Source organism: Dama dama, chromosome 23 (genome assembly GCF_033118175.1).
Source record: "Dama dama isolate Ldn47 chromosome 23, ASM3311817v1, whole genome shotgun sequence".
NCBI lineage: Eukaryota > Metazoa > Chordata > Mammalia > Artiodactyla > Cervidae > Dama > Dama dama.
In genome coordinates this window covers 72,319,543-72,337,843 of record NC_083703.1, presented here as the reverse complement: position 1 = coordinate 72,337,843, position 18,301 = coordinate 72,319,543, and the positions used below count along the sequence as shown (strand labels likewise).

Genomic DNA, 18,301 nt, shown 5'->3' with positions numbered 1-18,301 from the left:
AGATCCAGCCTTCAGGCTGTGCCAGGCTGGTGGTGCAGAAGGCACCTAAATGGACAACCACATATTTCCAGGAATTTACTCAGATACCACCTTTATTTAAAATTTTGGTACATGATTCATCATATTTTTGGTGGCGATTCTGCTTTTTTAAAATGCTGCATGAAAAAAGGACTTATCTTGATTCCTGAGTTTTGGCACATGCCCTTAAATCTTGTGATGGAGGCAAATGCCTCACCTGCCTCTGCCTACATCCAGCTCAAAGGATCCAGAGAGCCTCCGAGATAAAATGACTTCTGAATCGGGTCCTAAGGCAGGAATAGGAGACCACCAGTTTGACAAGGGGGAAGAGGAGTCCAAGTAGAGGGGATGGCATGCAGTGGTGCTCAATCAGGGGTGATTTGTTCCCAGGGAATGTCTGGCAATGAGAGGAGTTATTTTAAAATTTTTATTTTGACTGAGGATTGTTCCTAGAGGCCAGGAATACTGAAAGGAAGCCAGGGATGCTAGACATCCTACAATGCACAGAATGGCCCTCCACATCAGAAAATACCCCTCCACCAATGTTGGTTGGGCTAAGTTGAGAAATGCCATACTAAAACATCAAGGAGTGAAACATCATGGCATCATGCTACCGTGGGCTGACCCCTTGACTTCTCTAAGCCTCAGTTTCTGGATCTGAAAAATGGGGATAATAGTGGTACCTACTTTGGAGGGTTGTTGGGGAAAGGCAGTGGCACTACACCTGTACACAGCAGGCGCTCAATAAATAGCCCTATCTTTTCCGACTTAAACTTCAGAGCAAACCCTTCTCAAAAGAAACAGCTTCCCCGGGTTCCAAAGAAAACTGGGACACGGAAAAGAACACATTTTGTTCTTTTCTGACCTTTCTCTTAGAGAAAACCACAAGTCTTATCTCTCAATAGAACGTGAGCCTGTTTGCAGGGAACCAGCCTGTGTGTTGTTGGCTTATCACTGGCCTGAGTTTTAACAGGGACTGAATTTTTATGACTGCGTTATAAACCTTTGCAAAACCCACTTTTAAACTAAAATACGCCGACAGGTTCTTAACTACTATAGCTACTAAATTAAGCATGAGGGATGGAGGGAGGCGCAGAGTGCAAAAGAAAACAAAAGTGCCCTGAAAGAGTCAGTGGAGGTAAAATAATGTTCATTAAAAATAGAAAAACAAACACACAAAAAAATCTTTTGTGTTCAACTTCACACTCGTACATCATAATGTTCCAGTAAAAGGCCATTTCCCCCTGAGATAATAAAAGAATTGAATTTTTCCTTATCGGTCATCTATTTTTCTAGCTGAAGCTATTACTCCCGCTCTGGGGTTGCTAGGCAACAAGAAATATTAATAGCAGCTTTTATTAGCTTAGCTTTTGCAGCCGAGTACCAGAATGAGAAAATGGGAAACATAAATGTGTTACATAAATCTTTCAACCTTTCAGAGCTGGTGTTAGTCTCTGTTTTCATAATGATTTATTGAAGTGATGGTTCATTTATGAGAAAAAGGAGTGCAGGATAAGAAAACGGAACAGTCCCCTGCAGGAGTGTTTGAAAATAAATAATTATAGCAGGAGAGCAAAAGCTGTTTAAAGCCATTTTTCTGAGTTTTATAAAATGTAAAAAGACATATTTCTTTCACTTACTGCCTCTAAAAAACAGGGGGAGGGAGTTTCATCCAGACTCTGTGGAATAAAAAGGGACCTCTGGACCTCTGGTCCACCGCCACCCTGTGTAGGATTCTCAGAGGTCCATTTGGGAGATAAATACCCCGACTCCCACTCCCCAGAGGGAAATTAGCCAAAAACATGGCAGCCAGGAGAAGCTCAGCTACAGAAGCCCTTATGGATGCCTTTGTTGTTGTTCAGTCACCAAGTCATATCTGACTCTTTGCAATCCCATGGGCTGCAGCACGCCAGGCTTCCCTGTCCATCACCAACTCCTGGAGTTTGCTCAAACTCAGGTCCATCAGGTCGGTGATGGATGCCCTGCTTTTACCAGAAGATGGACCTTCTCCAGGTCACGTAGCCAAGAAGAGTTGAGTTCGGGTCTCTCACTTTCTTGGAAAGCAGGAGAACTGTCACTTTTCTGTTGCTCTCAAGCTCTGAGCCTTGACTGAGGTCCTGGTTTAATGACCATGCCCATCCCCTGTACACCCCCAGCTGGGGCCCACTCCCCACCCACAGCCACCCCACCCTCTGATCTGCCTTCCCCAACACCCACTTCTTGGACCAGCAAGCATTGGCGAGTCAGCCTGATGACACCTCCAGCAAAGCCAACCCCGGGCAGGTCAGGCTGGACAAACACAGATACCCAAACCTTATCAGTAAAATGAACAAATAGAGTGGCTTACATTTACTGAATGCCCACTGTGTGCCAGGCACTGGGGACTTGCCTACATCTGATCACTGAATTCCCTTAAGTTCCCATAAGACCTTGTAGCTCAGATGGTAAAGAATCTGCCTGCAATGCAGGAGACCTTGGTTCGATCCCTGGGTCGGGAAGATCCCTTGGAGAAGGGAATGGAAACCCACTCCAATATTCTTGCCTGGAGAATTCCATGGACAGGGGAGCCTTGAGGGTTATAGTCCACGGGGTTGCAAAGGGTCAGACACAACTGAGTCACACACACACACACACATTATCCAGCACTTAGGAGCACGGGCTCTGGGGTTAGGCCAACCTAGGTCCAAAACCCAGTTCTACCATTTGTTACTCTCCACCCTGTGACTCAGAGCAAGGGGTTAATTCCCCCATGCCTCAGGCTTTTTTTCATCTGTAAAATGGAGGTAATGTTACTTGTCTTACGGGAACTTGTGTGTGTATTAGTCTCTCAGTCACGTCTGACTCTTTACAACCCCAAGGACTATAACACGCAAGGGTCCTCTGTCCATGGAATTCTCCAGGCAAGAATACTGGAGCGGGTTGGGCTGCCATTCCCTTCTCCAGGGGATCTTCCCGGCTCAGGGATCAAACCCAGGTATCCTGCAATACAGGCAGATTCTTTATCATCTATCTACAAGGTCTTACAACTGCTGGGTAATACTAAACATCAAGAAAACAACACACACACAAATGACCACAAATTCCTGCCCTTGCTGCATCTATAACTTTCTGCAATGTTACTCAGCCATTTCTCTCTTTGGGGTCTATTTCTGGGCTTGGCCATATGACTTGCTCTGGCCAAAAGAACATTAAAAAATGTGATGTAAGCAGAGGTTTTGAAAAGTGGTTGCATGTTGGAGCCTCTTTTTCTTGATGCTCTCAGGGGCCCTATCACCATCACCATGTGAACAAACCCAGGTCACCATGTGAAGAGAGACCTGTGGCCACATTACCTGCACAGACCCAGCCAACTGCCAAGACGTGAACAAAACCATCCAAGGCCATGCAGCTCCAACCAAGCTGCAAGCTGACCCCAGAAACCAGCCAAGCCAGTGCAGGTCAAAATAACTACCTTGCTGTTCCATAAAAGAACAGGAAATAGCAAAAGTTCATTGTTTGCTTTAAGCTACTAAGTGTTGGGGTTTAAGCCACTAAGTGTTGGGGTAGTTTTGTTACACAGCAAAAACTAACTGATAACAATGGTAAAACAAAACAAAAACCAATTTATGCACTAAGAACAATAAAATTAATAGGATGGACAGGGTGATGGGTCTCCACTGGCCCTGCGGCTCAGAAGTCCAGAGGATCAAAGGTTGGGGGCCTTTGGTCCCTTTATCTCAGACTCCAGAGAGGATCTCCTGCATCTCAATTTGTGAGAATCATTTAGAGGGAGACCAAGTCTTCTGGGTGGAAGAGGAATGAGTCAGGGATGGGAGGAGGGGAGGAACAGGAGATTGGAGGGGAAGAGTGAGAACAGGAAGAGAAGGGGGAAGGTGATGGGGAGACGAATATGAAGGACCTCCCCTCCCTGGGTCAACACACAGATCCTGCCCCGAAGCTCTGAGCCCTGCCCTCAGGCTCTGGAACCTAAGCCAGGGCTGCAAGCTGTCTCGTGGGAACCATCTCTAAGGCAAGGGGGTGAAGTGTAACTACGAAATTGCTCAGCCCTCTCCCTCAGCCTACCCTAGGATTCTAGCCAGGAAAGATCCTTCACTTGTACGCCCCCAGCCCTCTCTGTGGAGGGAGAAGGTCCAGTCTTGGCAAAGATGCTTTGGGACAGGGACTCGGAACACAAAGAGTGTAAAGCTACCCGTCCAGCACTCAGGATGTGAATCTACGCTGATGAGCCCTGAGTCCCCCAGGCCAGTTGCATGTGTGGTGGTCCTGGTCACAGAAGTCTACCCAACCCCAAACCCAGATACTTCTTTAGTGTATCATAGCTGACAAAGCAATCACTCCCATCTTCCTATATGTGAGTTCACCAGATCTAGAATTCCAGTCTCCATCCTATTGATGGGAAAGAAAACTAAGGCTGGGAGAGAAGTTCCTTACTCAAATCCCCAGAGAAAGCAGTAAATAAGAGTCAGTGCTAGAGGAGAACGTTTGCATGATGACTGTGTGCCACTCTTGTGCTAACTGAAGCCACGGCTGGACCACAAAGTTCCAGTGACCCAGAGGATGGCCCAATGATTAGGGCTCATCTTAGGGAGAGCCCATATTGCCCAAATCACCAGAACCCGTGGCTGATTTTGCCAGAACTCATTTCCCATCGTGGCCCGTCTCCACCTGCCCAAGGCTCTGCAAGGAGTTTCTCTGATCTTGAAAAAGGAGCAGGTTCCCTGAGAACTTATCTGGGAGCATCAAGCTTTGTCCCTTCACAGGATAATTCCTCTCCTGGGTAAGCCAGGACAGTGAGCTCAAACATTTCCCAAGGACGACTCCAAAATAAATTATTTCAGACTTAACAGAGGCTGTTTAATAAATTCCACTCTTCTAGTTTCTTTGGGTATTTTAGAAACTGATTTATACATACAATATCTCTCTCAAAATGAGACAATCAACACAGGATAAAATTATTGAGTTATGAAAATAGGGGTCAGATGGAGGTGCAGCGCTTTAAATTAAACTGGCAAAATATATCTTTCATACTAAATTGACTCTTTTTGTCTTGGAAATGAATGTTTAATCAGTTAAGATGCTGAAGTCGAGGGAGAAGCCTTAAGCATATTTAATTTTGTAAAAGGAGCCTGAAGCCAATATTGTACAGGCCTCCTGCCGGCAGCCATACCTTTAAAACCGAAGAACCAACTCCCACACAAGCTAGGAGACCACGCGGGCTGGGCAGGGGACCAAAAGGAGCTGGTGACCTCTGGCATCAGAGCCAAGAGGGCCTGGTGTTAATGAGAGGACTGTCAAATGCCTCGGTGTCAAATGCCACTGCTCCAGGGACCACTTCCTTGACACATCGCGGCCTATGCAGAGGGCACCTGGTCCTTGGGCCATTCTCTGTGCCCCCTGCAGCCAAGCTGCTTCACCCCTTGGGCAGCTGCTAAAAGCTGAGAGTACGTGGTAGGGGACAGAGCTGGGGATGAATCTTGGTTTGGGGACTGAATAACTATGTTATACTCATTCATTCATAAAGCACATAAACTATTAATACCAGGATCAGGTTATCACTTCCCCTAGGAAGCAATAACCTCACATCTGAGCCAGGTGCCTCCTCTTTGTGATTTTAATTAATTAATTACGCTGCATCATGTCTTCAATGCAGCACGTGGGATCTTTGTTGCAGCATGTAAACTCTTAGTTGGCCGGGTGCCTCTTCTAGCTGCATAGAGCAACATGCACTGATTCCATCAGAGGATTTACTACATGTTCAGAAGTGGGCTCCTCACCTGTCTCTCTACCTGTACTAGTTGTTCCTCAAGGACATCTTGTAGGTCCAGAGTTCAGAACAAGGTCTGGTACCTAGTTGGCTCTTAATCAAGACTGATCACTGTGGTTAAGCCCCAAAATAGCCCCTTTACGATATCAGATTCTAATCCCTGGAACCTGTAAATGGTTCTGTATTTGGGGAAAAAAAGAGTCTTTGCAGATGTGATTAAAAGTTAAGGCTCTTGGGATAGGGAGATGATCCTGGATTAACCCTATATGTTGTAAGTCCCTAAGCACCCTCATAAGAAAGGCAGAGGGAGATTTCACTGACAGAAGAGAAGGCGATGTGATGACAGACAGAGACTGGAGTGATGTAGCCACAAGCCAAGGACAGCCAGCGAACACAGGAAGCTGGAGAAGCACGAGATAGATTCTTTCCCAGAGACCCCGGAGGAAGGTCACCCCTCCCGACAGGTTTCTTAGTCCAATGATACAGATTTTGGACCTCCATCTTCTAGAGCTGTGAGAGCATAAATTTCTGTTGTTTTCAAGCCACAGTTTGTGACAATTGTTACAGCAGCTGCAGGAAACTAACAATCACCTACCTGCTCTAAGTCTCCATTTCCTTATTGCAGTCGTTCCTGCCTCACTCAGAACTTGGAAGTGTTATGTGAGACAATGTGTGTAAAGCTCCCTGCATGGTGCTTCACATCTCGGGGGTCTGACACAAACTCCAGCATCACCCACATAGCATGCATGTCCACACACACTCACACACACACACACACCTTCAAGCTTCAGCTCAGACAAATTTAAAACAATTGTTGGGCTTCCCCGGTGGCTCAGTGGTAATGAATCTGACTGCCAATGGAGGAGTGTGCATGCAAATGTGTGAGTGCTCAGTTGTGTCCGACTCTTTGCGATCCCATGGACTGTAGCCCACCAGGCTCCTCTGTCTATGGGATTTTTCAGGCAAGAATACTGGAGTGGGTTGCCATTTCCTACTCCAGGGGATCTTCCTGACCCAGGGATCCAAACTGTGTCTCTAGCATCTCCTGCATTGGCAGGCAGGTTCTTTACCTCTGATGCCAATGCAGGAGACACGGATTCAGTCCCTAGTCTGGGAAGATCTCACATGCTACAGCGCAACTAAACCCAAGCACCACAACTTCTGAGCCCACACTCCAGAGCCAGTGCTCTGCGGCAAGAGAAGCCTGAGAAGCCATGAGAAGCCTGTGCACCACAACGAGACAGTAGCCACCGCTCGATGCAACTAGCGAAAAGCCTGCGCAGCAAGGAAGACCCAGCACAACCGAAAGTAGATAAATAAAAGTATTTTTTAAAGACACTTTTTAAAAACAACTGTCTTTTTAGCATATGGCCCCAACGGATGGACATGTTCTTAATTGGTTTCCCACTCGGCCTGGCAGCCTTCCTCTGGGTAAGATAGTTTGGCTTACCTTTCATTTCATAACGAGGGAATAGAAAACCCAGTGAACCGTTGATAACTCTCACTAATGGAAGAATTAAAGCAATCTGAATTTGTGAAGCATCTTAAACATGCACTAGTTTTAAAGGAATCTGGAAAATGACTGCAAAGTGCCTATCTGGACTAAGCCCAACAAAGGCATTTCCTAGGCGAAGGGATCAGGGGGTCATCTCTGATAAACAGATAATCTCCTTTGTAATGATCAGAGCTCTTATAACCAGGTGACCCTACCAAGTTACCTGTGAGTATCTAGAGACTATTCCTTTAGGTAAGTGAGCCTTATGGGAAAACACTGCCACTGGTTACAGTGGGAACTCATTTTTATGACTAATAATGACAATAGCAAATATTCCCTGATTGTTTACTCCCTGCCAGACATTTGCTGAGACCTTACATACATTATCTCAGATACCTGTCACTGCAAGAAAAGAGGACTGAAGCTCAGGAGCTGGGGCTGCGGTTAACACTAGTCTGTGGGGTGTCAGAGCCTGTGTCCGCACTGTGTCCGCTGAAGACTAGCATCCCAGGCCAGTGACACTGTGACCCAGAACCGCAGGCAGACGCACCCCTGCATCCATGGGCCTCCCCAGGGCACACGACAGAGATGTCAGTCGGGCCCTGCCCTCACCTGGGTTACCACAAATCCCGAATCGGGACCGTCTGGAGTCGTGAAGTTTTTGCTAGGAAATTAGCTGGGCAAGCAGTTAAGGCAAAAGCATTATAACAAAGTGGAATTAAAACCACACATTGTGGAATCTGCAGGTCTCCAAGAGAGAAAGGGAAGCGGACGATCTGCATTATTGATGGGCTTGTTTCTCAAGAAATGGAGCAGCAATTTCCACTGAGCACTTTAGTGAACAGTAGAAAATGTGGGCCTTGAGTTGGCTTCCTCCTGCTCTCCCTCTCTCTCATCTTCCCTTCTATGTCTCACCTAGCTTCACAAAAATAAAAGTGATGTGGCTCTTGAAAATACATAGAGTATGCCAGGTTGTTTTTCTTTTTCTTTTTAAGCAAAGAGATTTGGTGGTAATAAGAGTAAACAATAAATAAATAGAATATAGTCAAGATTGTTAGATGATAAACAATATAAATGAAGGTCTCAGACATCTGATAGAACTGGGCCACAAATTTGGCTGTGACCTCTGAACAGCCTTGGTAGGGATAAACATGGTCCATCCAACATCATGTGATTCTTACAGAAATCAATTTAGCGGTCCCTCCCACAGGTGTGTTTCTGACAAAATCAAGGACTGTTTTCCTCCTAGATACAGTGGTTGGTCCATGCATGCTGTCATGGTCCTCCTTGGAAGACTCAAACTACCACCTGCCAGAGACATCAGAGAAGATGCTGGCTGCCGATAGCCGTCATGCCTGCTGTGTGGATGATACTAATGATATTGCTGGAGTTCCTGGATCCAGCCATGCCTGAAACCCTCTGTCAAGCCCTCAATACCTAGATATTTCAGTCTTTTTTTTTTTTTTCCTGCATCAGCTTCTTTGAATTTTATTCTTGTCACTTAAGAATGAAGTTAAGAGGTGTTACTATCAATATAATATTAACTGCAAAGGAAAAAGCAAAAAGAAACATATACCCCAGTCATTCAGAAGAAGTACTAGAATTCCCTTAAGGAGATTTTCCCCATTATACAAAAGAATTCTCTACTGACTTTCTATAGGTCTTGATTGTTCAAATGCTGAAAAATCACACCTTGCCCAGCATGGGATTCAGGATCTTTACGATCCAAGTCCTACTAATTATTGCACATCCTCTCTTCCTATGCAACTCCATGTTCTTTCTCTCCAGCCCAGTAAGAATGACCCACATGCCACGCCTGAGCACGACATGAGCCTCCTGCTTCTTGCTTTTGTACATGCTGTTCCCTCATCCTGAAAGGTCCTTTCCTGCGCTGGTCTGCCTGCCAAAGTCCCTCCTATCCTCAAAACTCTAAGTCAGTCATCACCTTCTTCCCTGCCAGCTGAAACAAGACACAATATTTTAAAAATAATATGATTTCACTTACATGAAATGTGCAGAAGAGGCAACTATATAGAGACAGAAAGTAGATTAGTAGTTGCCGAGGGCTACAGATGGGGTGGGGTTGGGAATGATGACTAAGGGGTATAAAGTTTCTTTGTGGGGTGATGAAAAGGTTCTAAAATAGCTTGTGTTGATGGTCACACAGCTCTGTGAATATTCTAAAAGCTACTGAACCGTATACTTTAAATAGGTGAATTGCATAGTAGATGAACAATATCTCAATTTCAATAAAGCCTTTTTTTTGACCTTGCCAGGTAGCTTGTAGGATCTTGGTCCCCCAACCAGGAACTGGACCCAGATCCCCTGCAGTGGAAGCATAGAGTTCTAACCACTGGACCACCAGGGAATTCTCCTTCAATAAAGCCTTTAAAAGGTGAGACTATACTATTAAAAATAATAATAAAACAAATAATACCAAGATATTATAAACAGAGCTTCAGAAGCAAGTAGCATGACCTAAACTTCCCTCCATGCCCACTCCCCATATTCTGTGGACCCCCATGCAAGTAACCGATGGAACCCAGACCCTGCACCTGAGCAGAGGGTCCTCCTCAAGGCGCTGGCATTCTGGTCCCTCTCGACTCCCTTCCCTGCTGTAACCTAGCAGGAGCCGTGGCGGGTGACAGGGACTCACCGTGGGCAGCTGGCCCGAGAGCAGGTGGCTGTCCTGGGCCAGCATGTTGGACACCATGATGGCTGGGAGGTCCATGGCCTGGTAGGAGTAGGCAGGGAGCAGTCCGTTGGGCGCGAGGCCGTGGCACAGGGAGTGGCAGCCGGCTTCGTGGTCCCCCAGGTGCAGGAGGGAGGGCTCAGGTAGGTTGGGAGGCGTTATTGGGGGGATCTCATAGTCTTCGTTGCTCTCGTTCTGGCTGTTGAAGCTCTAAAACATCAAAAGGGCAGGTTGTTGCAGGTCAATGTCATACAACTGCAGAACAGGCTTTTCAGCACCAGTGAGAGTAACAATGAACACCCCTTAAGCAAAGCAGAGAGGGGATGGTCCCTCTGCAAGGCACACAGTCAAGATGACGCAGTCAGACTCCTGACCCATCCCCAACGGGTGCTTCCTCCTACCGGACAGTCTGTAATCAGAAACCTGCGCTCCTGGAGAGTGGGGCCACCACCTGTTCACCTGTTTTTCTGTTTTCCCACCAGATCTGGCCACTGCAGCCCACCATGAATCCATCTGTCTACATCCACCTATTTTACAGATGGAAGAACTCAGGTCCTGGAGGAAAGTGGCTCAAGCAGGATTAGTAGAAGAGCTAGGAGCAGAACTGCAGTATCCTGGCTCCATGCCTGGCGGTCTTCCAGGGCAGCTGGATGACTTTCTCTTGTGTGTCCCTAACTGTGTCCTCTCAACAGGTCTTCTCATCTCGGTAAATGGTACAAACATTCCCCCAGGAGCACAAGCTATTCCCCCAGGAGCCACACTGGACACTTTTCTTTCCAAACATTATTTGTTCATCTTCCCCACCTCATTCCACTGACCAGGAAGCTCCAGTACAATGCTAAATAGAAATGGTAAGAGTGGACACACTGCTTTTTTTTCTTAAGTATCTCAATATTTTACCACTAAGCACCCAGGTGGTGCCAGTGGTAAAGAACCTGCCTGCCAATTCAGGAGGCATGATCCCTAAGTAGGGAAGGCATGGCAAGGAGGAGGAAGAGGGCATGGCAACCCACTCCAGTATTCTTGCCTGGAGAATTACAAGGACAAAGGAGCCTGGCAGGTTACAGTCCATGGGGTTGCAAAGAATTGGACATGACTGAAGTGACCCAGCATGCATAACGTTTACCGTAGATTCTTATAGGTATTCTATAACAGGTTAATTGTACTCCTTCTTCTTTCAATTAGGCATCACATTTTAATTTTATTGAATTCTCTTCCCCTGCATCTACTGAAAGGCTCAAATAAACCTTTTCTCCTTTAATTCAGTTAAATACGGTAAATTACTACACTTAGTTTTCTTGATGTAAAAGCAACCTTGTATTTCTGCAATGGACCCTACTTGGTCATAATATGTTACTATTTTATCCATTATTAAATTTTGATTGCTGATATTTTGTTTAGGATTTTTGCATCTAGTTCATGAGTGGGATGGGCCTATGATTTTCCTTTTTCACACTGCTCTTATTGGGTTTCAGTACGAAGGTTATGTTAGCCTGGAAAATCATTCTTCCTTTTCTATGCTCTGAGAGTGATTAGACCTAGGAGAAGAGATATATGTGAAATGCAAGATGGATCTGAGAAAACATGAAAGAGAAATTTCAAGACATAGAGGAAAAAGTGAGGAAAAAATGGATATCTCTTTAATCAGCAGACTGGAGGGAGCAGAGGTATAACTGAAGAGACAATGACTGGGAATATTCCAGAACTGACGACGGACACTAGAGGTACTGGTGGATATGATGGTGACCTGTGGTCCCCTGTCTATGACAAAGGAGGAAAGACCATGTAACGGGGGGAAAAACAGTCTCTCCAATAAACGGGGCTGGGAAAACTGGACAGCTACATGTAAAAGGATGAAATTAGAACACCTTCTAACACAATGCATAGAACAAACTCAAAATGGACTAAAGATCAAAATGCAAGACTGGAAACTCTAAAACTCTTGGGGAAAAACATAGGCAGTATGTTATCAAAAACAGTATTTGATGTAAATTGCAGCAAGATCTTTTTTGATCCACCTCCTACAGTAATAAAAATAAAACAAAAATAAACAAATGGGATCTAATTAAACTTAAAAGCTTTTGCACACCAAAGGAAAACATAAACAAAGCAAAAAGACAACCCTCAGAATGGGAGAAAATATTTGCAAAAGAAGCAACTGCAAGGAATTAATCTCCAAAATATACAAATAGCTTATGCAGCTCAATATCAACAAAAGAAATAACCCAGTCAGAAAATGGGCAGATCTAAACAGACATTTCTCCAAAGAAGACATGCAGATGGCCAGAAAGCACATGAAAAGATGCTCAACATCACTAATTATTAATGTTAGTGAAATGCAAATCAAAACTACAATGAGATTTCACCTCACATTGGTCAGAATGGCCATCATCAAAAAACCTATAAATGATAAATTCTAGAGAGGGTATAGAGAAAGGCAAGCCTCTTACACTGTTGGTGGGAATATAAATTGATACAGCCACTATGGAGAACAGTATGGAGGGTCCTTGAAAATCTAAAAATAAAACCACCATATGCCCCAGCAATCTCACTCCTGGCCATACATCCAATGAAAACCATAACTCAAAAAGATAAATGCAACCCTATGTTGAAGATGAAACTCCTGATACGAAGAACTGACTCACTGGAAAATATCCTGACGCTGGGAAAGATTGAAGGCGGGAGGAGAAGGGGACGACCAAGGATGAGATGGGTGGATGGCATCACTGACTCAATGGACATGAGTTTGAGTAGGCTCTGCGAGTTGGTGATAGACAGGGAAGCCTGACGTGCTGCAGTCCATGGGGTCGTAAAGAGTCGGACATAACTGAGCAACTAAACTGAACCCTGTGTTCACAGCTGTGCTTTTTACAATAGCCAGGACATGAGCAAATGAAATGTTCATCAATAGACACATGGACAAAGAAGATGTGGTACATATATACAATGGAATATTACTTAGCCATAAAAAAGAACAAAATAGTGCATTTGCAGCAACATGGATAGACCTAGAGATTGTCCTATTGAGTGAAGTAAGTCAGACACAGAGAGACAAATATCATGATATCACTTATATGTGGAATATTATTTTTAAAGGGTACAAATGAATTTATTTGCAAAACAACATCAGATATGCAGATGATACTACCTTAATGGCAGAAAGCAAAGAGAAATTAAAGAGCCTCTTGATGAGGGTGAAAGAGGAGAGTGAAAGAGCTGGCTTAAGACTAAATATTAAAAAACTAAGATCATGGCATCTGCCCCCATTACTGCATGGCAAATAGAAGGGAAAAGATGGAAATAGTGACAGATTTCCTCTTCTTGGGCTCCAAAAATCACTGTGGATGGTGACTGCAGCCGTGAGATAAGAAGACAATTACTTCTTGGCAGGAAAGCGATGACAAACCCAGACAGTGTGTTGAAGAGCAGACATATTACTCTGCCAACAAAGATCCGTATAGTCAAGGCTATGGTCTTCCCTCTGGTCACATATAGTTATGAGAGCTGGACCAAAAGAAGGCAGAATGCCAAAGAATTGATGCCTTTTTTTAAACTGTGGTGCTGGAGAAGACTCCTGAAAGTCCCTTGGACAACAAGAAGATCAAACCAGTCAATCTTAAGGGAGATCAACCCTGAATATTCACTAGAAGGACTGATACTGAAGCTGAAGCGCCAGTATTTTGGTCATCTGATGTAAACAGACAACTCATTGGAAAACTCCCTGATGCTGGGAAAGATTGAGGGCAGAAGGAGAAGAGGGCATCTGAGGATGAGGTGGCTAGATGGCACCACTGATGCAATGGACATGAAGTTAGGCAAACTCCAGGAGATGGTGAGGGACAGGGGGGCTGTCCCTCATGGCTGCAGTCCATGGGGTCACAAAGAGTCAGACACGACAGGGTGACTAAACAACAACAATGGTGGGAGTGGGGACCACATGGTCTCTAAAACCCCTGCAGGGTGTCAACACCTTTCTCCTCGGGTGCCTGTGGTTTGAACCTCACCACAACTTGTGGGGAAGAACTCTAGACTGTTCTTTGAGGACCATGCAAGCATACTCAGTCATGTCTGATTCTTTGCAACCCCATGGACTGTAGCCTACCAGGCTCCTTTGTCCATAGGATTTTTCAGGCAAGAATACTACAGTGGGTTGCCATTTCCTTCTCAAGGGGATCTTCCCAATCCAGGGATTGAATCTGCCTCTCCTGTGCCTCCTGCATTGGCAGGCGGATTCTTTACCACTGAGCCCCCTGAGAAGCCAGACTGTCCTTGATATTCACAGAAACATGCTCTGAGAGGATACTGCCTTGCCACATTCATGCCCAGCCCTTAGACCCAGACCCCAAGCCACCTCTTGCTCTTTGGCTCCCTCTGCAGGGATGTTGTGAGATTATTTCATATTATAGGCAAATAGCAGTTCAAGAAGCAGTGATCCTGTTGGTGGGAAAGGGCACTGGCAGCCCTATGGAATAGGACTCAGTCTTCCCACACCAAGATCTGGCTCTTTCCTACCATCTGAAGTTGCTTCCAAGAGCTGGGCCAAGCTCACTTGTTTGGGGACCAAGCTCTGCCTAGCTGCTCTATATGTATATACCCAAAGTTACATCTCTCTTACTGCACGATCTGAGGTTATCATCGCCTCTCTCTGCGCTCAGTTCTCACTCTTGCACCAAGAGGGACAGGGGATGGGCTCATCCATCTCTCAAGTTCCATGGCTAATTATATACATTGGCTATTCAATCAAATCGACGAGATTTCAATCCAACTCGATGGGAGTCCCACAGCTGGTACCCAGTAGTAACAGAAGGGCAGAAGAGGGGACCCAGGGAAGATCCAGTTTCTCCTGATGAAGCTTGACACATAAGGGGAGACCATATCCTGATAGGTCTCAGTTCTACTGAAAACAACTTCCTTGAGCATTTCTTCAATTAGGAAATATAAATAAATAACATTTACTGAACATTTAATATGCTAGTTGTGAACATTTTACAGACAATTAATGTATTAAATTCTTACAACCTCTTTATGAAGGAGGTTCTGTTATTATATGCCCATTTTACAGATACAGAAACTAAGGCACAGAGAAGGGAATTTACTTGCCCAAAGACACACAGTTAGACAAAGGTCTCACTCCTTCCACTGTGTGCAAAGGAAGGCAACATTTTCTAGTCTGTGACATGGATCCTGGGACTCTGGGTCCTAATAATCGTTAGAGGCTGTGCCAGTTTATGGCCAAACTGAGGGCTTAAGCACTAAAAAACAAATTTGGTCCAGCCGTGATAACCATAGCTATCGTTGCTACTGTTCACTCAGTCACGTCCAAACTATTTGAGACCCCATGGACTACAGCACGGCAGGCTTTCCTGTCCTTCGCCATCTCCCAGAGTAGCTCAAACTCACGTCCATTGAGTTGGTGAGTCCATCCAACCATCACGTCCTCTGTTGCCCCCTTCTCCTCCTGCCTTCAACCTTTCCCAGCATCAGGGTCTTTCCCGATGATCTGGCTCTTGGCATCAGGTGGCCACAGTATTGGAGCTATCATATCATCCCAGAAAGCAGAGTCCCAGGAGGTCTTCCCCCAGCCCGCCTACAAGATTCCCCCTTTGCGGCCTCACATGCACTCTCCGAGGCTTCTTCGCGCCGGCAGTGATTTGTGACTCTTTCCTTTCTTTCAGTTTATGTCCCCTTCCTCCAGACCCCAGGCCAGGGGTTAAAGCTATTGTGTCACCAGTGCTGGGCACACAGTAGGTGCTCAATTAGAATGTGATGAGTAAGCACATGTAAGAGGGTGATGCACCAGGCTTTGGGTTTAGACTTCATCTGGGTATTTCCACATCTGTCCCTCCCAACAGACCGGAAGTCCCTCAGTCACCCACTATTCACGTCTGTGGGCACTGATTTCCTTTCTACTCCCTGCACCCACAACAGGTGCTGTCATGAGGCACATGACAGTGAATGCCAAATGACTGCTTGAGTCCACACCTTTCATTTAAAACCAAAACCTTAACACACTGGAACCAGCCCAAAGGACCAGAAGCCTTTTGCAAAACTAAGCATATGTTATATCAAAATATTGGAATCACACAATTATGACAATTCATTTAAAGAGGCAATTAGCACACTTAAAAATAACTACACATGCAAACACGTACATGCCTCCTCTGAATGAAATTAAATCCTAAATGCATGACACCTGAATACCAGCCCAGCCGGCTATGGATTCATACTGTCCGTCAGTCGCTGGACCCGGCATTTCCACATTCACTCTCCATTTAACTCATGAGTTTTGCAAAGAAGTGACTGTTCTCTCCATTCTGTAGATGAAGACGATAAGTTTAGCGAACGAAGGTGTCACAAGCAATTCTTGGTTGGAATTCAAGCCCAGGTCTTATGACTGAATCCATCATTCTCCCACACTGGGTCAGAGACTTCTTCAAGATTCAAGTTCCTCACTTCCTCTAAATAAGAGATGGGCCACTCAGTGATGCCTAATTTGCTCTTCAGCACCAGGGTCCTCATGAGAATACAGAAAGAGATGCCAAGTTGTAAAAGCTATAGAAGCTAAAAATATTAGCAAAACCTTACAAGGAAACTTCTGGAAAGAGCTGACTCTTCCTATCCATCCATCCTCTCTCAAACCCACTCCAACCACATTTTCATCCCACCATCCACCAAAACTGTTTGTCAAGGTCTTCAGTAACCTCCATGTTACTAAGTCCAATGGTCAGATCTCACTGCCCTCTTGTCCTCCTTGACCTTTTCAGCAGCATTTGACATACCTGGCCACCCGCTTTCTCCTGGGAATAAATTTCTTCAACTGTTTCTAGGACATCACAGATGTTGATCTTCCTAAACCACAAGTCATTTCTTCTCCATGCCCTTTGCTGGTTCTCATTCTTTCCCTCAACCTATTAATGATGTCACAGAGCTCAGATCCAAGACCTCTCCTCTAAACACACTCAGTCGTTGAGGATTTCATCCAGTCTCCTGGATTTAAATACCATCTATGTTCTGCTGACTCCCCAGCTTATGTGTCCAGCTCAGAACTCTCTTCTGAACCACAGATTCATGGACCCCACTTATTTGACACCTTTGTTTGCATTTTAATGGACATCTCAAATTTAATGCATCCGAAAGAGAACCTGTCAACCCATGGTTTTCTCTTCCTTAGCTAATGGCAGGTCCAACCTTGCAATTGCTCAGGCCAAATGCCTTGGAGCTGTCCTTTGTTTACTTTCTTTCTCTCATATCCAACACCAAATCTGTCAGGAAATCCTAACGGCCCCACCTTCAGAACAGAGACAAATGGAGCCACTACTGTCCAAGCCACCATCCTCTCCATCCTGGAGGACTGCAGTAGTTTCCTACCTGGCTTGCCTACCCTTGCTCTGACTATGGTCCATTCTCACTCAGAGGCCAGAATTACATGTTAAAATGTAAGTTCATGTAATTCCTCTGCTCACCACCATCCAGAGGTGCTCTTCTTACTCAATAACAGAGTCCTCAGCAATTCCATTCCTGGTTATAATCTAGAAAAAGCCAAAAATACTAATTCAAAAAGATACATGCACCCCAGTGCTAATAGTGGCATTATTTACAATTGCCAAGGTATGGAAGCAACTTAAGGGTCCATCAACAGATGAATGGATAAAGAAGACGTAGCATATATATACATACACACACACACACACACACACACACACACAGAGGAAGGCTACTTTGCCATAAAAAGAATGAAAATTAACCATCTGCAGCAACATAGATGGAACTAGAGGGCATTATATTAAGTGAAATAAGTCAGACAGAAAAAGACAGAGACTGTATATCACTTACATGTGGAATCTAAAAAATACAATAAATTATAGCAAAACAAAAGTGAAAATAGCAAAAAAAAAAAGGAGCAGACACAAAAATATAGATAAGAAATTAGCGGTTACCAGTGGGGAGAGGGAAGTGGGAAGGGGGGAGTACAGAGTAGGAGAGAAAAGGGTTATTATGGGATGATAGGGAATCATGTTTGTGAGACTTTTGAAAACTGTAAAGCACTGGAGAATTTGTTTTTATATTTATTTATGGCTGCGTTGGGCCTTAGTTGTGGCACAAGCTTTCTTGAGGCATGTGGGATCTCAGTTTCCCAATCCTCGATCGAACCTGTGTCCCCCATTCTGGAAGGTGGATTCTTAACCACTAGACCACCAGGAAAGTCCAGCACTGCAGAATTTAAAGAATCTTTCATTCAATAAAAAAGAACAAGGGTCTTATAATGGCTACATGACCCAGCTCCCCCACTCCCACCTACATCCTTTTTACCTTCCTGATGTCACCTCTTAAT

At 44.9% G+C, this 18,301-nt stretch overlaps 1 protein-coding gene across 2 annotated transcripts in view; it reads right to left on the bottom strand.

Annotated features, from left to right (window-relative positions):
* The window catches only part of TOX2 (TOX high mobility group box family member 2), a 150,467-nt gene that overhangs the window by 41,856 nt on the left and 90,310 nt on the right, over positions 1-18,301 (bottom strand). For both annotated transcript variants that reach the window (XM_061127317.1, XM_061127319.1), the window contains exon 3: positions 9,934-10,179. In XM_061127317.1, the coding sequence (XP_060983300.1) occupies positions 9,934-10,179 (246 nt within the window). The remainder of the gene's footprint in view (positions 1-9,933; positions 10,180-18,301) is intronic.